The sequence below is a fragment of the Mesocricetus auratus genome, unplaced genomic scaffold, assembly GCF_017639785.1.
Source record: "Mesocricetus auratus isolate SY011 unplaced genomic scaffold, BCM_Maur_2.0 Super-Scaffold_100009, whole genome shotgun sequence".
In the NCBI taxonomy this organism is placed as follows: Eukaryota; Metazoa; Chordata; class Mammalia; order Rodentia; family Cricetidae; genus Mesocricetus; species Mesocricetus auratus.
Genome location: NW_024429193.1, coordinates 35,968,810 through 35,993,819, shown reverse-complemented (window position 1 = coordinate 35,993,819; position 25,010 = coordinate 35,968,810). Strand labels below are relative to the sequence as shown.

General features: G+C 36.2%; 1 protein-coding gene across 6 annotated transcripts in view; it reads left to right on the top strand.

The window, feature by feature from the left end:
• Arhgap29 (Rho GTPase activating protein 29) overlaps positions 1-25,010 on the top strand; it is a 64,334-nt gene that overhangs the window by 19,498 nt on the left and 19,826 nt on the right. For all 6 annotated transcript variants that reach the window (XM_040751939.1, XM_040751941.1, XM_040751940.1 and 3 more), the window contains 10 exons: positions 9,128-9,262; positions 16,686-16,782; positions 17,121-17,193; positions 18,215-18,263; positions 19,052-19,189; positions 20,190-20,254; positions 20,660-20,770; positions 20,850-20,930; positions 21,065-21,253; positions 21,965-22,102. In XM_040751939.1, coding sequence (XP_040607873.1) covers positions 9,128-9,262; positions 16,686-16,782; positions 17,121-17,193; positions 18,215-18,263; positions 19,052-19,189; positions 20,190-20,254; positions 20,660-20,770; positions 20,850-20,930; positions 21,065-21,253; positions 21,965-22,102 — 1,076 coding nt within the window. The remainder of the gene's footprint in view (positions 1-9,127; positions 9,263-16,685; positions 16,783-17,120; positions 17,194-18,214; positions 18,264-19,051; positions 19,190-20,189; positions 20,255-20,659; positions 20,771-20,849; positions 20,931-21,064; positions 21,254-21,964; positions 22,103-25,010) is intronic.

Here is a 25,010-nt window from a genome sequence, read left to right as displayed (position 1 = left end):
GGGATAAATATGTATACAGTGACAAGAACAGGGCATTCTTTGTTATTGATTTTATGACTGCCCCCAATGTTAAATGCTTACAATGTAAATGTTTTTGCAGTCAGATAACAGTACAATACATAATAAAAGCCCTGTTAAGTGTGAGGGAACAAGAGCACGCGCACACACATTCGCTTTGGGTTTCAAGCACTTGAGTATGCTTTGCGATGGCTCACTTGACAACACTGGAGTCTTAACACTCCTGATGACAGTATTGCTCTTACTGATCTGTGATAAGCAGACTAACATTTGTAATTTACATTGCTGACTCTTTTATCTATATTTTTGTCAATATTTAATCCAAACTCACATTCAGTGAATTTTTTTTAATAAACTTGTGTTTTGGTGACCTGTAATCTTCTTGAAATAAGGAATAAGCACAGATTTTATTTCCTTACCTAATTAGAATGGGTAATGAAACATGAGGCTTGATTATATATCACTGACTTGGCTGGAGAACTTAAGTCTTCCAACTATTAGTGCCACTCTAATATACATATTTGGCGTCAGTGACAATTAGTGGTCCAGAGGCCACCCTCTTCTTTAGTGATAAATAGCAGTTCACAGTGGCATCTCCAGACACAGAGGGGGAAATCCCTGGTGTTTATATGACCCTCTTGGGCCTTCATAGAACTTACCAGATTTCAATAAATATGTTTGGGCATATAACTGAAACACTTATTTTCTAAAACCACATCTTATGTTTGTATAGAATTTGTTTTCTTTCTAACTTAATTATAATTTTCAACATGAAATTTCCAGAATAATGGACTGAAATGAGAGGCTCAAAATTTTAGTACTTACATTTGCTATCATATATTATATGAGATCGTGTATATATTATTAAAGAAATTCCTCACAGTCCTGTGTATTTTAATAGCTTGATCCATGGATGATTGGATGGCAGTAAAGCTAGAAAGATGCCCTAAACACATTATTATACTCACAACACATCTCAACAAAATGACACACCTGCCATTTACTCAAAGATGTATGGCTTCATAATAAAGCCTTGTTTTTAACTATGTTACTTTTAAGTTGTTGTTTTTGTTCTTTTTGGTATATAGTCCATTACTGGTTGATTTTAAAGATTATCTAAATAATATGTTATTTAGCTCAGGTTATGGTAGGGTATAATTTAATGTTTCCAATTTAGTACGTTTTAGTTAATATGAATGAGTTGCAGTAGAATTTCTATTGGTATTTATTTTTCTTAGGAAATTTATATTCTTTCCAATCCACATATAGTTTTCCTTTGATTCACAGATTTAAAATGGTATTTTAATAAACCTATATCAGTTCTTATCTAAAAATATGAGTTTCAATATGTGATTAGATAGTTCAGAGACTAAGAAGATTCTCACTAGTCCTCAGTAAGAAGAGAAAGGTACTTATAAGATACAGGGCCGGGCGGTGGTGGCGCACGCCTTTAATCCCAGCACTCTGGAGGCAGAGGCAGGCAGATCTCTGAGTTCGAGACCGGCCTGGTCTACAGAGCGAGTTCCAGGATAGGCTCCAAAACAATGCAGAGAAACCTGTCTCGAAAAAAAAAAAAAGTATAAGATACAGACTACTCTGAGACTACTCTGAGATAAAAGGGTTCATGTAGGTCAGGTGGTGGTGATTTACACCTTTAATCCCAGCATTCAGGAGGCAGAGGCTGGCAGATCTCTGAGTTCAAGGCCAGACTGCTCTTCAGTGTGAGTTCCAGGATCGTCAGGGCTACACAGAGAAGCCCTGTCTTGAAAAACAAAACCCCAAAAAAATGTGTGTGTAGAAGTAGATTTATTCAGTGAAATTTAATTTAAAGATTGGTATGCACATTATTCTTTTAGTAAGAAAGTTAGCACTTAAGAGGAAAGATTATCACTACTACCTCAAAAGCTTTTAAATTAGTTTATTCTTTTAAATGAATAAACAGCATCTAGTATGGTGATTCTTTGAATCCAGTACTTGTCTCATAAGTATGAGAATAAGAGTTTGGATGCTCAGAACCCATGTGGAAGCCAGGCAGACACAATGGCCTCCAGTACTTCTAGCACTAGGGACAAGCTGACTGGTCAGCTGTGTTCAGTAAGATGCCCTCAGAGTGGAGAGAGCTCACAGAAGATACCCAGGTCAACTTGAGACCTCCATACACAGCATTCATGTGCATGTGCACCCCCACACAGGAACATGTGTGTGTGAATGCCTGTAGAACAAGACGAGGGGATGGAGGAAGACTGAAGCTGAATATGGTTCAATGTGTTTATTTGTTTTCAAGTTTTGTGATACATTTTACAGCGTATTCCCTCTTTCCCCAAGACTCAGATTTCTTTGTGAGTTTTATAACATATTTTCATTAGTTTCCTAAGTAGAACTACAATGCTTATTTTAGTTGTTGAGGAACTAATTGGAAGAAATAAGTAATTATCAAAGACCTCTGTGTTCCTAACAGATAGGAGATATGTGGTTTCACTCTGATGTTCTCTCTGTCCCTCCTCCCCCTCCCCCTCCCCCATCTCTCATCTGTACATGCTCTAGCTGACTCTAAACTTAAAATTAGACAGCTCCTTAAAGTGAAAGATCTGAGGACTGAACCCATACATACTCTAAGATAAGTGCTAGAGTTTGATTTTCCTTCCACCACTTATCTCTAAGGTGAGGTTCTCCTGTAGTCTTACACAAGTAGCAGGTGTGGAATTTTAAGTTTGAGATTTCTATCTAGTATCATTAAGGTACATTATGAATAATTATAATGATAAATTGTGCATCTTATATTAAAAGGCTAAAGGTACTCACTTATGCATACGTACTTAATTGTGTAGATTTATATGTTGTTTATTTGTTTGTTTTGGTTTTTTGAAACAGGGTTTCTCTGTGTAGCCTTGACTGTCCTGGAACTCACTCTGTAGACCACCCTGCTGATTTGTAGTTTTAATTGCATATTAACATATATGTGATACAAATCCCAAAAGTTGTTTCATCTATGTGTATAACACATGTTGTAAGTGCTCACATAGGGCAGAAAGGAGAGAGGGTGTAGTATGCTCCTGGAGCTGAAGTGGTAGAAGTTATGAGCTACCTAATGTGGGTGCTGGGCACCCAGCCCAAATCCCTGCAAAGAGCAGCACACCTCTTAACTACTAAGTCATCTTACCGGCCTTTTATTAAGTAATTTTAAAGTAATTACATAGAAGGAATACTAAAAAATGACTAGTTTTTCTGCTACTTCATGTTTGAAAGTGTAGAATGATATAAAATGTTTGTAGGAAAAACAGTTGTGATTGTTCTTGTAACTTTGCTTTTGTTTATATAACACGATTTTAAATGTATTTTAATCAGAGTTTACCACTGTATTTATGGTACTTTGTTCTTCCCGTTTTTGTTGTGTTGGGTTGAGCTGTTTTGTTTGAGACGGGGCCTTTGAAGCTCAGACTCTTTTCTGAGCCTCTAAGCACTGGATTGCAAGTATACACACTCCCCCTTTCACCTTCTTGCCCGTCCCCTTCCTTCTTTTGTTTCTAAATGGACGGGGAAAGAAGACATAAGTTCATTGTGAAGCCAGACATGGTGGTGCACACGTAGCACTAGGGATGCAGCAGACACAGACAGAGAGAGTTCCAGCACAGCCAGGGGCTACACCGAGAAACCCTGTCTCAGAAAAATAAAAACAAAACCATTAACAACATTCATTATGAGAGTCGGACAAACTACTAAAACAAACAAAAAACAACCTTTGGAGGTTGGAGAGATGGCTCTGTGGTTAACAACACTTATTCTTTCAGAAGAACCATGCTCAATTCCCAGCACCCATACAGTGGCTCTCAACCATCTCTAACTCCAATTCTAGAGGGTCCAGTGCTGTCTTCTAAAAGCATCAGGCATAGGTGTACAGATGTACATCAGGCAAAACACTAACATAAATGAATTATAAAATTAATTTTAGTAAACCCTAAAACTTAGCCAGATGGTGGTAACTCATGCCTTTATCCCAGCACTTGGAAGGCAGAGGCAGGCAGATCTCTGTGAGTTCTAGGCCAGCCTGGTCTATAGAGTGAGTTCAGGACATCTAGATCTATACAGAGAAACACTGTCTTGAAAAACAAAAACTTAAAACCACAATTTTATTTTGTAAAAAACACAACTCATAAAAGGTGACTTATAACAAATCCTAGATTCTAGATTTGACAGTCATAGTCAGAATAGGTAACACAGTTTCTAAAGAAAATTTTATTGAATAACAGTCATTAAGTAAATGTTAGTATGTTAAATAGCATGGTGTGTTGTGATACATTCTGCATGAATTTGCCATTTCAATTGATACCCTGACTTGTAGGTTAACTCACATTTTTTTTCCCCATGTGAAATGTAAGGAGGATGTGTAAGATCTTTCTCAGACTCTTCATCTTTACCATCAGTAGCCAACTGCAACCTCACAGTCTGTCAAATTTGTAAGACACTAGAAACATTAAGCTGCTACCCTTACATGTGTTCTGCTCTATATCCATCTCCTAGGAGTAAATATCTTTCAACATAGTTTCAAATCTGTATCACTAAGAGAAGTTAATGTGCATGTTAATTGGGTGTGACTTAGGGACAAAAACATGTAAAATAAATCTCTAAGAAATGAAGAGTGGAATACAAATGGCTCATTTATTATATTTGTACCAGTTCTTATGGGATTTTTGGTCTTCTGCACTTGCCTAGAATGAATTTATAGAATGTAGCAGTATTTATAGTAACAGCTTATATATTTGATGGACGTTAAAACCCAATAAATCATGTATTGCAGGTTATCTGTTGTTAATCTATAACTTCTTTAACTGTCATAAAGATTCAGAGCTTGGATGTGTGGTACATGCCTGTAATCCCAGGACTTGGGAGACTGAGGCAGGGAGATGGCAAATTCAAGGTTAGGTATATAGCAGGATGCTATCCTGGTAAAACAGCTGCAAATGTAGATAGGCTCTCTGCAGCAGAGCCCTCAGTGTGCTTCCTGCTAGTTATCTATGTTTCTGTTAAGAACGGAGTCATTTCTCTAGAACTCTGTTACTGCTTGCTAAAAGATGGTAATGGCACTTCCATCACTGGATCCTTGTTTATTGAGTTCTTACATGCAAAACTCTCTGTTAGGTGCTTTAGAATGTCAACTGTTACTATTTTTAGAGCTTCCAGGTAGTAGTTGAAGAAAGCCCCTGCTCCTCAGGGTTCACAGTTACCTGTATCAGAAGTGATTACAGCAAAAAGTAGAAGTTTGCTTCTGATAAGTTTTGATGCTTTTTTTCCTTTGTTGTTTTCACTTTGTTCCCTAGAGAGATCAAGCTGAATTAACAAAACCATATATATATATGAACTGGTTAGTTTTCTTTTTTTAGTCAAGGAAAGCACTATGATTTTTTTCATGTATTTACTCAAGCATTTCCATGAAGTGTTTGCAGTATAAACACTGTGGAATTGTGTTACTGCCTGAGAACCAAAAAGTCAAGCTGACTAATCTATTTTCACTTAATTAGTTGAATGTAGCAAAAAAGTAAATGGCAAAAATGGGCGAAACAATGACTGAAAATTTAGTTTGTCACGTTAAAGGGGTAAACACACAAACATTGCTACTCCAGAAAACTAGTATTAAGACCAATTAAATAAACCTCCTTACGTTTGCATCTGTAATTCCTTTCTATTATATTTATAGTGTGGTGCATTCAAAGTTGCCTTATATTTAGTTGTTTAGGACTATGTGGTAGTAAATGTAAGTAGACAGGTTCAAAAATACTTTAATGCAATATATTCTGATTATTTGATTTCCAAGTTATTTACTAATACTGGTTTTTACAACAGACTAAAATTCAAACTTTACTATTTCTTTTTTATAAGCCAAAATATTGTGGGACCAGGCTATATGTATATTTGCTACTAAATAAATCTCTGTGAAGCATATCTGTTTTCAAAGGCATTTGCTTGAATGGCTTTTGGATTTACTGGTAAGGATCTTACTTGTATGTGTAAGGACAAAAGGCAGTTTCATGATTATTAGTGGATATTCACAGCAACCTTAAGAGGTAGGTAGAGGAGATACTGTTATTAGTTCTCTTTCATTGATGATGGATCAGTGAAGCCCAGCATTTCATTTCAAAGTGGCAACGGGCTTGAATTTTTTAATCCAAGTCTGTAGGTTTCTACCACACACAGCAGCCCTCTCAGCCTTTTGTTTCAAGTGATCTTGCCACAGTTCTTTTGTCTGTTTGCTGTACTTTCTTTGTTTAGAGGGGAGATAGATGATTGGTGGTGCTTAAAGGAACCATTTAAGCTCCTTGGGCGTTTTGAAAAGTTGTCCGTTGCATAGTAGGGTAAGAGACCTTTACTTCATAAAAAGAATTTGAGGTAGCTTTATTATTAATGGGAAGAATGTTTGTGTAAGTGACTTTTTCTTGAACAGTTCATGGTCCAGACAGTTGAGGAATTGCTGATTTGTGATGTCTCTGATGAAGTATTACTAGGATGTGCTAATGTCTTAGTATGAATCTCCATGATTTGCCTTTCCTTTATATTCATTTTTATTGATGTATAGACACTTTCAGAACTCCATACTAAATCATAGGGAACTGCAAGTATTTGGAGTACAATTTGAGGTTTTTATGAAATGTATTTTAAGTAACTCATTTACTACCTTTCTGAATGTTGATTATGAACAACTTCAGTAATTGTAGGGGCTTCCTGTGTAGGAATAAAGGAATTTCAAGTTGGTAAACCGTTCATGCTGATAGTTACTGGGCTGTGCTACAGAACTAAAACAAAACAAAGAAACCCCTTGTAGGGCATGTATTGCAGTTAACTCTTAAAGAGAATCCTGGGTTTGGAGTTACAGCGGGTAATCATTTACCCCACGGCTTTGGCATGTGATGCAGCACATGATGGTGGGAGTATGGTAAGGGACAATTGCTCGTGTCATCACATCACGTGCTCCGCAGCAGAGAGAAAGGTCTGGGGTCGCACAGTGGTCTTCCCTAGTACTTCCTCCTAAAGGCTGTGTTCTTTCCAGAGGTGCCACCCTGGGACCACCCCTTAACAGACAAGCCCTCATTGCTCATTTCTTTCTTGATAGTGCTGTCAGTAAGGGGAATATTTGCTGGAGGTGGGAGAATGTTTTTACAGTTTTTTATGGTTATTAAAATATTTGCATAATTATGAAATAACTGGCTTTCTAATTTTTGTTGTTTTTAAAGCTATTCAATTGAGGTGGTATAACAGTAAGCTTGAATTCTGGAATTATATATTCTGGGTTCAAATTTTGGCTCTACAGTGTAATAATTGATAAATTTGGTGTGTTTTAATCTTCTCATTTGCATAATGTTTTTTGATTGTCTACCTGATAAGATTGTAGAACATTAAATGAGACAGTAATAAGTATTTTGAAATAGTATTTCCTTTAAATATTGTTTTGGAGTTGGGGTCATTTTAAGACAGAGTTTCTCTGTGTATTCCTTGATACTCTAGAACTCACTATGTAGACCAGCCTGACCTTAAACTCAGAGATCCACCTGCCTCTGCCTCCCAAGTGCAGGATTAAAGGTGTGTGCCACCACCACCCAGCATCTCTTAAGTATTTTTAAGCATGCCTAATCTATACTAAGCACTTCTTAATAAATGCTAAATGTTACTGAGCATTAGTGCTATGAAAAGTTATAGAAGGAAAAATCTTTCAGAATATAATATTTAAGGTGCTTGTTTTTTCAAACTTTTGAGCATTATTTCACAGTTTTAAAAGTAGTATTGTACACATTCAGGTTGGCTTAGGATGGTGATCCAAAAGTAGGTCACATTAGCGTGATCATAGACAGTACCCTCCCTTTTTACTAAAAATGGTTTTGGTCTGGATGAGAAGTTACATGGTCACAACCTCACAGAGGCTGTGACACTCCTATCTGCATACTGTGACCAGAAGTGGACTGGGCTAGGTTGGCCCCAGAAAGTACTACTGTGCCTGCTGGATCCGTTGCAAGAATAGGTAGAAGTCTAGATTTCCTTAAATGTTCACCCAATTTTTCATCATTAACAACTCTCACTAAAGACCTGTGTATCTTATAGTAAGTAAATTATATCTCAGTTTTTAAATGTACAGATCAAATGATTCTCCTTAAACATATACCTGTGGGTTGTTGGTTTCTGATAACTAATATTAATGCAGAGAACCATTTCTAATGTGGAAGCTTAATTTTTTTAAAAAATTGGTTAATATATCAGACTTTTTAGGGATTTTGAGTTTGTTGTGAAAAGTCTATTTAGTTGCCTTGGGTTGTCCAAAGAGCATGTTTAGAGTAGGAAAAATAAAAAATAGTGTTAATTTGGCCACACTGTGATAGCCTTCGAAATCCTTTTTTATTGCTTCTTCCTCAACATCATCATCATTATCATATTATTATTAGTAGTATTATTATTATGTGTTCATGCGTGTACTTGTGTGTGCCACTATGCTGCAAAACACATTTGGAGGTCTGAAGACAACTTTAGGGAGTTGATTCTCTTTTTCTACCTTTCTGTAGTACCAGAGATTGAGTTCAGGTTGCCAGGCTCTGAGAGTGTGCACCTACCTTTACCCATTGATCCATTCCACTAGTCCTATTTTTGTTTGCTTCTTTAGGTTTTGGTTTTTTGTTTGTCTTTTGTGACAGGGCTTCTCTGGGTAGCCCTGGCTGTCACAGAACTCACTCTATAGACTAGGCTGGCCTTGAACTCAAATCTGCCTGCCTCTGCCTCAGGAGTGCTGGGATTAAACGCGTGCACCACCACACGTAGTGGCCTCAGACTCACTGTGTAGCTGAGGATAACCATGAACTCCCTTGTCTTCTGCCTCCACCTTCCAAGTGCTTGGATTAAAGCTTGTACCGCCATATCTGGCCCTGAAGCCCTTACTGAATTAAGTGGCAAAGAACTTTCTGAAGTGCTAAAAACAGTATGTAATTACAACAGTTAAAAAGAAATGGATGTGTAGTAGGATGAAATCATGGAACCAATGCTTTTATGTAAAGTATCATAATGCCCTTTGTAACTCAGACTTACAGAACTTTGCATTGTAAATTAATTTTTTAATATTTTTGTTTTTCTTTTAAAGAATGTTTTAAAGAAGCCATTCATATACGTCTGGATGAACTTCTCCGTGTTTTAAAATCTATAATGAATAAGCATCAGAACCTCAATTCTGTAGATCTTCACAATGCTGCAGAAGCCCTTACTGCAAAAGTAAAAGGTAAGGAAGATGTACTGAGGGCAGAGAGGATCCAGGGACACATTTACATCTCAGTACATACTGACTGTATAGCCACCCTCACGGCATTGTAGAACTTGTCAGAATAAAGAATTTTGTATATTTTGATATATAAATATTCCCACCAATTCACACCTAAAGATTTCTTTCTTTTAAAAGTAAAAAAACTGTTAGGCATGGTAAAAATTCTTGCTTAGGTTTGTTAATGAGTTCACCCCATTTTAAAGTTGTTTATTACTGTCTGTGGATCTTTTGCTATGTAAAAACAGTAGTGTTAGAAAAAGGTCATTTGTAGTGACTCCTGATGGAGAAAAACAAGGCTCAGTTTAGTATATGAAAAGGAAATTGCAATTTTATCAGGTATATGTGGAGGGAGGGGTGTGTGTGTATGTATATATGTATGTGTATGTGTATGTGTGTATATAATGCCAAAACAGAATTGAGAATCAGGACTTTGGCCTCTGTAATGACAGCCACCTGAAATTGTTAAAAATCATTCTGGGCTACAGTATAAAGGACAGACAGAGTGAAGGGAGTTTTGGATAGATTGGGAAATTATGAGAAATAATGGACTAGATAAGAATTGAAGATGTGAGCTTGAGGTAGAAGGTGGATGTGGTAGCTGATGGGGTGTCAAGCGTTTGTCAGGAGGTGTTGAAGATGTGGATTTGTAAGGGAAGGAAGATGGAGGGTTGACAGGAAACCGGGCTCAGAGAAGATACACAGACTGGAGGAGCATCGGCCTGCAGGAAGAGACGGGTCATGGAGTTTCAGAGGTGTGGGTTTTAAGAAGTGCTCAGCAGAGTAAAATGCCACTGACAGAGATCGTGGCTTCCAGTATTGGCACTATAAAAAGTGGTGGCACCAGAGTGGCACAGCCAGCTGCCCATCAGAGGTAAAGGGAGGCTCACCAGAAGGAGAGACTGCCAGTCCAGAAGTCTGACAAGGAGGTGCGGCCACCAACTGAGCTGCCGTGCTGGCAAGGGTGATGTTGTAGCGTAGGTGCCGTGTGTGTGTGTGTGTGTGTGTGTGTGTGTGTGTGTGTGTGTGTGTGCGTGAACTCTGGGTGCGAAGACCTTGGTGAGGGTGCTGAAATGCACATATTCTGAAAAGCAAGAAGCAGTGCCAGGGAGAAGGCAAAAAGGAAATAAAAACCTTTCAATAAAAATGTAGCCTTCATCCCCCATTTCCCTGCCTCCTCCCCCCATCACTCACACACACTTCTTTTCTGACTTAAGACTTTTCCTGTTTGTGTGGTTTCCTTTTTCTATTTGAAGCACTAGGATGGAAAAAGTGCTGTAGACAATTTTAAGTAGGAAACAGGGGCAGCTTGTTTTGTGCCTTTTAAAAATGTGCTTAGTAACCAAATTTGTTTTCAAGTAGAATGTTTACTAGTGCCATTTAACTTTACTTAGATATGGAAATTTGTGTCTATAGATAGTAAAATTTCCATGCTTGGAAACAGCACTTAGTTCAATTGTTGTCAGTGCTATTGTGCGTAGTCAGGATGTCCTGGGGAAGGAGTGCACCAGCGTGTGGCTGGTGTCCACATTCCAGAACAGACCTGAAGAGAATGTCTTAACATAGAGCAGCCTTTTGAATACTATTTCCCAAGATGGTTGTCTTATACTCAGAATTATTGCCACTAGTTTACTGTGGTACTGAATGAAAGAGGAAAGAGAAAGATAAAAGTGCTGGTGGAAAACTGTTTCTGTAGGACTCCAGTGAAACCAGAAAATGTTAGGTAAAAGACTGTTAGGACTCCAGTGAAACCAGAAAATGTTAAAGAAAAAAAAGGTGTTAGGATTCCAGTGAAACCAGAAAATGTTTAAATAAAAGGGGGTTAGGATTCCAGTGAAACCAGAGAATGTTTAAAAAAAGGAGGGGGGGTTGTTAGGATTCCAGTGAAACCAGAAAATGTTAAGAAGGTGTTGGGATTCCAGTGAAATCAGGAAATGTTAAAAAAGGGTTTTGTTTTGTTTTTAAGACCCTCCAAAAATATTGAGTGACTTATAAAGTAAGGTTAAATCAGAATTTATTTAATAGAAATTTAGTTTCCAAAGCCAGCGAAGGCAAGGAATAGGTAGAAACCATTTCTCTGAATGTATGTAAGTGCCAACGGTAATTGTATTTATACTTCGTCTTTGCACATTCCTATTTCCTTCACTTGGGGAAAAACTTTAAGAGAAACTACCGGATCAGAAAAGTGTAGGAGTGTAGGAGTCATCTAGAACACAGTACGGTCTTACATTTTTAAAAACCTTAGTGACTGAATAGCTATCTTTTTTTTGGTGCATTAACTGTCAAATAGCAATTTTCAGAATTGTCAGACTGTTTAAAACAAATTAAAAAGAAACTAAAAACATTACACATAATAACTCCAGGGCTGTGTAGCCTTGTTTATGTTGCCACAGGTTAAATTCACATAGTGTATCTTGTTCTAAAACAGAATCTTTCCATTACCTTTTTTTTTTTCTGTAAGCATGGAATTTACCTTGTAATAACTTTAAAAGAAAAATTCTTAGCTTAGCTTTCTCCCATTCATTCTGGCAGTGATTTGTAGTTCCTGTGTCTTTTTCTGTTTCCAAGCAGGAAGTTCAGTTGACAAAATATTTGCAATATGGTAAGAGAGATACAGCCTATTTTTGAAGCAGATAAAGAGTCTTCAGACGTCAGTAATTTATGATGTACTTAGTATTTTCAACTGTTTAGGTCAGTTTCATTGGTAATAAGAATGAAAAGAAATTTTTGTGTTTTTCGTCAATATATTGCCCTGTATTCATAAATTGGCAACGAGAAAAAGAACAAACCTTAATTATACACACATTTTTGAAGCCTCATCTTTCTGTTCTGAAAACCTAATTTTTCAACATGTAGTTCATTCTTACAGTTCAAAGTGCAGATGGCTCCAGAGGGTATTCAGTAGTGAAGCTTGCTTTTTCAGACCTTAGCCATTCGTTGTAGACCTGGATAGACCATGGCTGTCACTGATTTCTTTTGAATCTTTCCAGAGATACATTATACTCGTAAACAAGCAAACATGTACAGTTCTCCTTTTTAGCCTTTTGCTATACAAATGATGGCATCCTACTACTTACTCATTTGTCTGCACATAAAATGTTTCTCAGTTCTTTGGTTTTTTTAATTGATTTTTTTTTTCAAAACTGCATGGTTATACATAATGCTGATGGGCTGTAGCTTAAGTAGCTCATCCTAGTAGATGTTAACATTGTTTCCTGCTGAGGCTTCTCTGCTAGGCCCTGTGAATTCCTACTACATGGCATTGAAAGAGCTTGTGTGCTTGTAGTTTTTGGTACTGCCAGATGTCCTCCCAGGCCCTGCCTGTGGTAGTATGACAGGAACTGATTGATTCCCCTGCCTCTGCCAGCAGTGCTAGAAATCAATACTTGTTACCCAGGCTGGTATGAAAACTCATGTGTGGTATAGGTTTGGTCTGCAATTTCTCCATTTTGAGTGCAATTAAGTATGTTTCAAGAGTCATTTTTGTACATCCTTTTATTTAAATTAGTCTATTTCCTGATTTTCTCTTGGTATTTGATATTTTTCAAATATGAATAATTTATAGAAACTCTTTGTATTTCTAACATTAGCTATTCACTGTAGGTTATAACTTTACTCATTCTGTGCTTTATGTTTTGGTTTCTTTTTGCATTTCTAAAGTGTCAGTCTTTTTTGTGATAGTTTGTGAGTTTTAGTTATTAGAGTGGCCTTCCTTACTCTGATGTTCCACTAGTCTCTCAATCTTTTTTCCCAAAGTTTTTATGGTATTATTTGTTAAATTAAAATCTAAAGCTTAGAGAGGCCCAAAGTGTGTGCTTTTCAATGAAGCCAATAGTAGTAGGAATGAAAGGAAAGGAAACATTTTAGAAACAGAACTCTGAGCTAAGTAAGCAATGTAGAGGAAAAGCAAGAGGAAAGTGGAAGAAACATGTGAAAGAAGCTGTTGTTAATGTTGTCTGTAGCATGCGCACCTAGACAAGTGGTGAAGTGATGAAGCCCACTGGACCAGTAAGGTGCAGAGGGAGCAGTCTGAGATGACATCTGTCCGCACGAGGGTAGATTGTCCACAGATGGGTACAGAACGGAGGTAGGGAGCAGTCTGAGATGAGATCTGTCCGCACGAGGGTAGATTGTCCACAGATGGGTACAGAATGGAGGTAGGGTGCGTATATCTACTGAATTCCAGACTTAATGTTTGTTTCTCATTCTATCTTTGGCATGGAAAAAAAGTAAATTCAGATAATCTTTCAAACCCTGGAAATGGGCAAGTTCAGATTTGAACCCTTGTCTGAAACTCCAAAGCTTTATTCTTCCATGAATTATAATAAATAACTTTTAAGAGAGTTGAATATTTCATGATGGGAGGAAGTGGTTAATTTTGCAATGACTAGTAAGTATAGCTAATATTATTTAGGTTGTTAAGCTCTTTACCTGGATGACCTAACATAATGGTTACAATCCTGAGATTAATAATCCTGTAAGATCAGCTCCCTCAGCAGATAAGGAGTTGAAGTGTCCTGAGAGGTTTGAAGACTAATGTAAAGAAAGCTTTCACTTTTCACTGATGGAGAGTTGATGCTGATAGTGCTATTTGATCATAGTTTTCCAAGGTCATTAGTTCCCATCACACCTTCTGAAGTTATAGTTAATCTATTTTATAAATGAGGAAACTGAGACTAGAGATGATAATGTTTCATGTATAGTAAGAGAGAGAGTTAAGATGTAGCCTAGGTAGGCTGTTGTAGAACCTACCTTCTTACTTAGGTAGGAGTCATCAGTGAGAGCTTGAGGGCCAAATGGAGTTTTATGGGGACACAGGCATTTTTATTCCTTTCTCTATGGTCTGTGGCTTCCTTCAGCAGACTGTAAACCCGAACATTTACAGCAGACTGTAAACCCAAAGAGTAATGTTGGTACAAGGTTCTGAAGAAACAGAATGAGAAGATAAATTATTGTCCAAAGACTTTTGAAACTGAGCAGGAGCATTAGAATCTCATACAGAGCAGCTTTGAAAAGGAGGGAAAGGCATCCACTGGAACTCTCATTGGGCGACTGAAACCTTGTTCAAGGAGGAAGGAAGACAAGAAAGATGGTTCAAAATAAATACCTTATCATTACTTTTACAGTCATTATGATAATGATTTGTGCCTCCCAATCGCACTTAATGTCATGAAAAGATAAACCTATATAAGAAGAGGGGATAATTACAAAAATTGGGATGGTACTTTCCAATGAAAAATTAAAAGTGGTTTTATTGAGGTCTAGTTGATAGACAGCAGGTTGCTCCTGTTTAATAAGTGCTGCTGCATGGACAATGTTGTGAAACCATTGCCACAGTCAGGATAATGCTTGTCCCATTGGGATTCTTCTCTTTGCCGGTGTCACTTCTCCAATACAGATTCTGATGTTCTGTGTATTAATTTCCACTCTGTTCAAAATCCTTCTAATTTCTCTCTTTGTATTTGACCCATGGGCTATGTAGACATATGCTATTTAATTTCTAAGTATTCAAGAATTTTTCAAAACATTTTTCAGTTACTTCTAATCTGATTCTATGTAGTCAGGGAGTATATTTTGAATAATTTGAATAGTAATATTTATTATTACTAATAATGGCTGCGTTACTAAATAGCCACTTGGTAGGAACTTTGTCTTGAATATTTTGCTCCTGGGTAGAGTTGTACAAAATGTCTGTCATGTCAATTTGGTTGATTCGTATCATTCAGTATTCTGTTATCCTTATTTTGTATTTTCTGTCACTTATTGAGAGGAGTATTAAGATTCTGTCACTGGAAATGTATTCACTTTTCATTGTGGTTATGTCAGATTTTGCTTTTTGAATTTTTCAGCTCTATACATTCATAAATATGTACACAAATTATAAAATTGTTATGTCCTGCTTAACTGATCCTTCAGATTATAACATTCTAAAAAATACCTCTGGACGTATCCTTTGGAAATCTACTTTGTGTAATATTAGGCAGTAAACTAAAGCAATTGTAAACTTATCATGGTTAGTTTCTCATCTGTCAAAAATCACTACTTGTTAGCTGGGCATAGTGGCGCATACCTTTAATCCCAGTGCTCAAAAGGCAGAGGCAGGCAGATCTCCAAACTCAAGGCCAGCCTGCTCTACAGAGTGAGTCCCAGGACAGCCAGGACTACACAGAGAAACCCAGACCCTGTTTTGAAAAAACAGCAACAAAAAGACTGCTGCCTTTTGTTGCCTAATAATCTCATGTCTTCAAAATGGTTTATCTTTACTTTTGTACAGGATTTTGTTTTGTTTGTTTTTAGTTATTTTAGGAAGAAGTAGAATTGGTTTCTCCACCTTGACCGGGTTAAAGGTCTAGAAACCTTATTATTTGCACTGGTTGATTCTTAAGTTTTTCTCTTTTTATAAGGGATGTTTAGAAGAATTTGAAAGGTGGAATTTGAAAGTGTCTTTACCTCATCGTCTACAAAGGTGTATTTTCCAACAATTCTGGTTGTAACTTCAGAAGTTCTTGCTTTCTAACCATGTTTGCATATTTGAATCAACTTGTGAAAAAATAAAGACCTATGAGACCTGAATCTTTGGTGATATAACTATTTCCAAACTCCGCCAAGACTTAAAATAGCTGTAAAGGGGAGGGTGGCTTTCTGGCCTCCTCACCTGTCTTTTTGTAAGCAGAGCACTGCAGGACTGGCAGTGCAGGGACCAGAGTGTGCAGAAAAAGACTAAAATAAGAACATTTTCAGGTTGTATTTCCTAATATTTATTAACAAAATGCAAAATGTCAGGCTATCCCTACTGTAAACAAAAACAGCTATGTTAGTTAACCTGTACTTCAGAACCCAGGAGCCTGTTGACAGGAAATACAGCATGTATAAATAGGCGTGTAAATTCTCTAAAATACTGCTTTTTAGACGTGATGTTAATGTCATACATTCTATGGTATGAGGAATGTATATGACTCCAGTTGTTGGTAGTTGATACTTCATAGTGTAGTTTACACTTCATAGTGACTCCATTGGGCCAGCATCTTCTTTAATTGTTTTTAAAAATGTAAAAAATAATACAGAACACTCCACAAAGAGGTCAGGTACAGCATGGACTCTGACTCCTAAAACTGGTTAGTTTCACAGAGTCGCTTTTTAGATGTGTTGGATTATAAAATGCACACAGTAATCAGCTTGCAATTTCAGCTGCTTCTATGCAAACTGATGCTTTTGCATGATTTCCTTAATATGGAATATACATGTCTTGTCCATTTTGTATAATAGATTGTAAATTTCTGAACATTTTAATGTTTTTTGAAGAGATAGTGATTAAAAGAGTTTTGTATAAATCTTGTATAAAATGTATTTTCTTCCACTTACTACAACTGATCTTTGCTTATAGCTGTGAACTTTACAGAAGTTAATGAAGAAAATAAAAACTATCTATTTCAAGAAGTGTTTTCCTCCATTGAAACTTTGGCATTTACCTTTGGAAATATGTAAGTAAAGACTATCATTTAAGTTAGTGCACCTGAATGTCTTAGTGAGAATATATAGTTCATGCATTTGTAGGATATGTGGAAAGTAAAATATTAAGTACTATCACATATCATCACACCTTGGTAAATGCTGCCTTTTGTGTCACTTTATTAACTATTTCAAGTATCTGTAGAGCTCTTAGCAGCAACCTCCATTTGCAGAACACTCTGTTTTCTTTGTGTGCTGAGATTCCTAGGTGTTTCTTAAAACTATTCTAGATCTAGATTGAAGGTAAGAGACAGAGACATGTAATAACTTGTCTTTTTATTTCTGTGCTTTTCTTAACCTGTCTGGATAGCCTCACAAACTTCCTTATGGGAGATGTGGGCAATGATTCAGTACTGCGACTGCCTGTTTCTCGAGGAAGTAAGGTAGGCCCAGTCTTGTGAAAACAAAATCTCTAATATTTTTAACTTGCTATCATAGCTGCTTCCTAATATGGGTCTTGGTATTAATCTGATGGTAAACTTTATAGATTACCTTACCATTTTGAGGCTAAACAAAGAAGATTAGTTCGTCTTATATAATAAAATGGTCAGCTTCTGGAGCAATAATAGTTTGGTTATACTTTTGCTGATATTAAGAAAACAGCCCAACTATTCATGAATCGATGTTACATGGTCCAAAACTTCAGTGAGGAACGTTTCTGGGGAGGGTTGGGGAGATAGGTGTGGGTATATGTATGAGCAGGTGGAGACCAGAGATGGACATAGACGATAGCTTTCTATCCTCTTTATATAGAAGGGCAAACTAAGTAAGGTTAGGCAAGCGTAAGTGTGCAGTCCCATGTCATACACCTAGTAGAAGTGAACTTTAGACCCTGGTGTCTTTGATCCCTTTTGCATTGAATCTGCACAGCCTCTATTGCATAGTCATGTAGATCAGATTTCTCTAAGAATTTATTTAGCCACACACCTTTAGTCTCAGCACTGGGGAGGCAGAGGCAGGCAGATCTCTATGCATTCGTATAATATGCATGGCATTTTTATCACAGGAAATTGTATACTAAGCTGCCTAAAAAACTTGAAAAAGACATGTATACCTGTGATAAAATAGAAAAAGGTGGCTGGGTATTCTCTTAAGTTTGAAATCTATTGTAACTGCTTCTTTAACATCTGAACCTTTTTGGATCTGTAGAATTTGAGGTTTCATATGGATTCATTGATTTTTAACTAATCAGATTAAATGAATTTGTTCATTGTTGAATCTTGGGATCTATAATTCTTGCAGTGTTGTGGTATTTAAGCAGATACTTAGGCCCTTTGAGTTTTAAATACTTGAAATTCTTTAGCAGGAATTATGTCAGAGTAATGAAATCAAGAACAGATTTTGGAAGCAGCAATTTGTTGTTTTCTGCTCTAATCTTAAATTTGTTTTCTTCCATGTATTAAGTCTTTTGAAAACATTTCTGTGGACTCAATGGACTTACCCAGTGAAAAAGGTAGTGTTTGGGATTTTAGTGTATATTTTGCATTTTCTTTCAATAAGTATTTTGTATTGCTTAATCTTTTTGTACTTGGTAATCTAGTATATTTAATATAAAATGCTACCAAAAGTTATATACATATAAAACTTAAAGAAAGCTGGGTGGTGGCGGTAGCACACGCCTTTAATCCCAGCACTCAGAGGAGGCAGAGGTCGGCAGATTTCTGAGTTGGAACTATAGAGTGAGTTCCAGAACAGCTAGGGCTATACAGAGAAACCCTGTCTCAAAAAAAACTAAAAAAGAAATGTGTGTATGTATAAAGAGAAATCTTGCTTGATGGTGTGATGGTGTAAACATATCATAATTATAGATTGTAACTCAACAAACAATAGAAATATATATTAATATAAAAGTACCAGAACTGGAGATACGGTGGCTTAGTGGTTAAGAACACTCACTATTGCAGAGGATCTGGGGTAGGTTTCCAGCACCCACATGGCAGTTCACAATCATCTATCCCTCTAGTTAGTTTCAGGGATTTGACTCAAATTTCTGGCTCTGTGGTCACCAGTATGCATATGGTGCCCACAAAACATACACGCACATAATATAAAAATAAATAAATTTTTCAAGATTCAAAGTACAGTATAATTTTAAGTATAAACAATTCCCTTTTATAGACTTATCCTTTGAATTTTTAACTAGTTTTTGTTGATTAACTTCTAAAGGTCCAAGTACTTCTTTTTTAGAATTATTATGTACTCATATGTAACATGTACTTATTTTGATGTTTGTGTTTTTAGGAAATTTCTCCCCTATAGAACTGGACAACTTGCTGTTAAAGAACACTGACTCTATAGAATTGGCTTTGTCATATGCTAAAACATGGTCAAAATATACCAAGAACATAGTGTCATGGGTTGAAAAAAAGCTCAACTTGGGTGAGTTCTCTGTTAGAGCATCTGATTAACTTGGAAACATTAGAGCTAACTTGTTTGTGATTCCTTTTCTGAAGACTGTAAGAATTGTGATTTCTAGCCAGGTGTTGGTGGCGCGAGCCTTTAATCCCAGCACTTGGGAGGCAGAGGCAGGTGGATCTCTGTGAGTTTGAAGCCAGCCTAGTCTACAGAGCGAGTCCCAGGACAGCCTCTAAGACAATACACAGAAACCCTGTCTCAAAAAACAAAAACAAAACAAAAAGAAGATTGTGATTTCTAATTAATGGTTATTTTAATAAATAGAATTTCTTCTTGCATAGGCTTTCTTATACTAAATACACATCCTAAACATTTTTTATAGGCTACTAGACATAGGCACACAAAGACAACACTGACTCTTCCTTTCAGAGGTCTCAATACAGTGGGTAAGGAAGTATAATCTAAAAGGTAAAAGGAGAGGAAAGCAACAGTGCATACACAAGCAGAAAGAACAGAAGCAAGGCAAAAACAGCTCAGTAGTTTTACAGCTGTTTTCATATCCTTTTTCTTAGCTAACCCCCTGATACTTGGAAAGTAGGCGCCAAGACATTTTGTTATGCCTATTTTCTAGCAACCTTCCTAAGGGTCACAGCAGATTTGCTTATGAACATGTGGCGTATTTGGAGGGACATAGAATAAGTTCCTTGCCAAGCAGTGGTGGCACATGCCTTTAATCCCAGCACCAGGAGGCAGAGGTAGGCGGATCTCTGTGAGTTTAGACCAGCCTGGTCTACAAGAGCTAGTTCCAGGACAGACTCCAAAACTACATAGAGAAAGTTTGTCTCAGAAAGAAAAAAAAAACAAGTTCCCCAGTTGATTATGATGAGTAGTTAGATTAAGAATTGCTTCCTTATATCATGATACATATAAATATGTGTGATTACCTTTTAATCGAAGAAGCACAAATAATTTTAGAGTGTCTCTATAGAGAAAATTTTTAATTTTTGTCTTTTTAACCTTTCAGAATTGGAGTCCACTAGGAATATTGTAAAATTGGCAGAGGCAACTAGATCCAGCATTGGAATACAAGTAAGTGTTCTATGAATTTCTCATGTTCTATAATAAGAGATTATTCAGTTAACCTCCCAATCAGTTCACTGAAAAAAAAGATATATTGAAAAAAAACTAAATTTAAATGACTATTCCTTATGAATGAAACTAGAGTGTTTACAATTTTATACAAACACTTATTTTGAAACTAATTTTGCTAACTAGTTCATAAATCCAGTGTTTTTCTCACATAGACACTTTACATAGTCATTTTACTAGAGAAAAATCTAAAGTTGTCTTTTTGAAGAACAGGGATTATCTAGAACTTTAATACCATTTTTTTTCCTAACATGTCAAATTTACGGATTGAGTTAAGCATATTAGGTAAGTGGTTCTAGTACTTACTGTACTATTACAAAACTACCTTTCAACTTTAAATTCTAGGAGTTTATGCCACTGCAGTCTCTGTTTACCAACGCTCTTCTCAATGACATACACAGCAGCAACCTTTTACAACAGACAATTGCAGCTCTCCAAGCCAACAAATTTGTACAGGTAAAAATTAATATACACAGCATATTTTTCATAGCATACCTTTATAAAACAACTTACATCTTTTTAATATCCTTAATAGCCTCTACTTGGGAGAAAGAATGAAATGGAAAAGCAAAGGAAAGAAATAAAAGAACTTTGGAAGCAGCAGCAGAATAAATTGGTTAGTGTTATCCTGGAGTTTCACATGCCTGTTTGTGGACATCTAAAATCACCTGCAGTAAATAAACCACATGTCTTACTCCGTGTTCCCTAAAGTGCTGCCTTGTAATCTGTTTAATGCTCTTTTCTGTGTAGCTCGAGACAGAGACAGCTCTCAAAAAGGCAAAATTGCTATGCATGCAGCGGCAAGATGAATACGAAAAGGCAAAGTCTTCCATGTTTCGTGCGGAAGAGGAGCAGCTAAGTTCAAGTGCTGGATTAGCAAAAAACCTCAACAAGCAATTAGAAAAAAAGCGGAGGCTGGAAGAAGAGGCTCTTCAAAAGGTAACATTTTTGTTATGTGCAACTTGAACCAGTATATTCTGCTTAGAGATTTGGCTTCAAACCTTCCCAGGAGGCGGCCAGCAGGAAAGCATACTCAGGCTGCTGGGCCTCACTCAGAGTTTCTCACTCAGCTGGTCAAGAGTGGGACCCAGACAAGTGTCACTTCTCACAAGTCCTCAGGTGACAGTGATGCTGCTGGTAGGAATCCATACTTTGAGAAGCCCTATGCTGGGATACTTGCAAGTTCGTGAAAGAAGTATCTTAGGATAGTAGTTTCTTGTTTTTGTAGATATGATTATAAAATCTACTTTTTAGGCAAGTCTGTGTTACACACCTGCTGCCAAGAATAAACCAAGGCTTTATATCATTTGTGTACATATAAAGTATAATTTGACAAATTCTGTAAGATAAATGGTAAATATAAGTAGGAAGTGCTTTTTAAAATAGAAATGGAGATGTTTATATACAGACAATATAGTAATTGCAAATTACCCCAGCAACTAAAATCAAATGTTCTTAAATTGCCAACCAAAATGCTATTTATCTTTAAATTGTCTTATTTAAAATATATTTCATAATACTATATTTAAAATGAAAATATTTCAGAATTTTCATACACTTAGCAGTTTTTTAAATACAGCTTTAACTACACTGTTTTTTTAATGTAAATTCTAGTGATTAGTGTTGTTTGTTTCTGTGATGTTCTTGAAGGTAGAAGAAGCAAATGAGCACTACAAAGTCTGTGTAACAAATGTTGAAGAACGACGGAATGATCTAGAAAATACCAAGAGAGAAATATTAACACAACTTCGGACACTTGTTTTCCAGTGTGACCTTACACTTAAAGCTGTGAGTTGTTTCTTCATTATTTGAAGGCAACAGGGAAAAAGTCTTGGGATCTGATGAGTTTTGGTTGCTGAGAAATTTAAATTCTGAGACTCATAGAACTTTTTCTTTCTTTTTGTTGAGACAAGGTCTGGTAAAACTGAACCAAAAATGATTCATGTAAATACAAACCATCCTACATCACATTTTAATTTTATGTCCTGAAATTGTTTACAGACCCTTTTGGCATGTAGATGACAGTTATTTACATATATATAAATACATATATATTGTATCTGTTAACTGCCAACACAATCAGGAACCATATTTTTATCACTCAGTGTTGCCCATCTGTTGTCAGTACACATACACCTAATCCCTAGTAGTACTGATGTCTTCTCCATCCGGTTAATTATCTATAAAAATGTTAGAATAAGCTTTTTTGTATCTACATGGTTTCCAACTTTTCCATAGAGTGTTACAAATGGACTTAACCTTTTGAAACAGCCTACTGTATCACAGTGTTTATTCATTCACAGGTGGACATTAGTGCTGTTTATAGTTTAGGGGCATTATGAATAAAGCTCCAAAAATACTTGTTCATAGGCTTTTGTTGAACATAGTTTAACATATTTTAACATTCTCATATTTTGGAGACTATATAGAAGTGGTTCAACTGTCAAATGCATGATTAACTCAATAAGAAACTGCAAGACATTTTCCAGAGTGACTCTAATCAGCTGAGAATTCTTGTTCAGTGTATGTGACATTGTGACATGCTTAGCTGCTCCAATAGGTGTGTGGTAGAGATCTAATTTTGGTTTTCACTTGTGTTTCTGAATAAGGGATAGGGCAGGTGATGGATTTATATTTTAATTAGAATTTTATACTACATTAAAAATCGTTTCAATGGCTTATTTATAATTTGACTATTTTAATTTTTCATTGTATTTGTTTTTGTAGGTATGTTTTTTATGTTATATATTTTTTCCCATTTGAAAGCTTTATTATGTTTTTAGCAGTGTCTTGTAGGATAAAGTTTCTTATTTTACTGGGTCTATCTTGTTTGGCTCATACTTTTGATCTGTGTCTAAGAGTATATCACTTACCCCAAGGTCATAGAATTTCCCCCTTTGTTTTGTACTAATAATTATAGAGTTTGACACTTATATAGTCCATATTGAGTTCATTTTTGTGTGAGGTGTGGATTGAATTTACTTTTGTGTTTGCTGAGTTTTTCCTGTCTATATTATTCTATGTGATCATGTAGTTTATCTCCTTTTCTCCCTTCCTATCTTTCTCCCTTTTCTCCTTCATTATCCTCATTTTCCCTCTCTTCCCCTTTTATTGCCTTTTGTTTTGGTTTGGGTAATCTGCTTTCATAAAATGAGGTGAGATGATATTCTTAACTGTTATTGGGGGGGAAGGGTCTATCAAATTGGTATTATTTCTTATCTAGCAGCATGTATGGTATCTAGGGTTGAAAATTTAGAAGAAGTTTTTCTACAGTCATTTCTTTTGATGCATTCAAGTTAATTATTTTGTAGGTGAAGTTTGGTAGCTTATGGCTTGCATAGAATTGATTCCTTTCAGCTTTCATTCTTAATTTGTGCACACACTCCCCCAATCTTGCACGAAATTTATACATTTCATTACTGGAAAATTTCTTAGTTGATTTTTTTCCAGTTTCACTGGCTTTTGCTTGCTGTTTGTCTTTGTCTTTTAACTTTCATGACTGCTCTTCATTGAATCCTCCCTGTGTCTCTACAGTGAAGTCTTAAATGGTTCAGGTACCTGCTGAAGGTGACTTCTCTACAGCCCACACATTCTGAAGTGTGTTTTTCTAGGTTCCCTTTTGAACAATGAATAATGTAAAAGCTTCTTGTTTGTTTTTCTGAGTATTTGAGTATTTTCAAGCTGTTCTTTCTTATAATGACTTCTAGTTTAATTCTGTTGTGGAAGGAGAAACTAATTGTATGATTTCAGGCTTCTTAAATTTGTTACATTTTTTAAAATTGACCCAGTATCAACTTTTTTCTTTGCTTTTTAAAAAACAAAACAAAAAGGAGAGCAGAATTTGATAAAATTGAAAAAAATAAAGAGGAAAAAACAATGAAATTAAAAAGTGCTTTGAAAAGATCAATTATGAATGTTCCATGAATGTCCTTTCAAAAGAATGTGTATTCCTTTATGGTGTTTTGTGCATACGTATCAGTTCTTTAGTCTGTGTTGTAATTTATTTCTTCTGTATTATTGATTAGTTGTATTTAACTGTCTGGCTACTGAGAGAGGTTTAGAGATCCTCAACAGCTTTTGCTTTGTGTATTTTGAAATCTGCTGCTAGTTGCTTCTACATTAACAAATGTTACACCATCATAGTAGATTGATCTTTCCTTTTTTGAAATGTCTCTTTCCTACTTTGATTTTCTGTTGCTCAGATAAAACAGTGCCTGGAATAAGCTTGGGGAGGAAAAGGTTATTTGCCTTAGAGGTTGTAGACCAATATCAAGGAAGCTGCATTCTGTCTTGCTTTCCGAGACTTGCTCAGCCTAATTTCTTATATGCCCTGCCTCTGCTTCCCAAGTGCAGGGATTAAAAGTGTGTGCCACCATGCCTGGCCTCAAGCACAATCTCTTTATCCTGGTAAATTCCCTTGCTTGTTACTCTGCTTTTTAGTGTTGATATGAAACAACTGTTTCAGTTTACTTTTAATTACTTTGAACATGGTATATTTTTCCCTCTTATTTTTGAGTGGTTTTTATGTGTACATATTTTACTTGTATGTATGTATGTATGTATGTATGTATGTATGTGTAGCACATGTGTGTCTAGTGTCCACAGAAATAAAAAAAAAAAGAGGGTATTGAATCTCCTGGAACAGGCATTACAAATGATTGCAAGCCACTATGTTGGTGCTGAGCATTGAACCCTG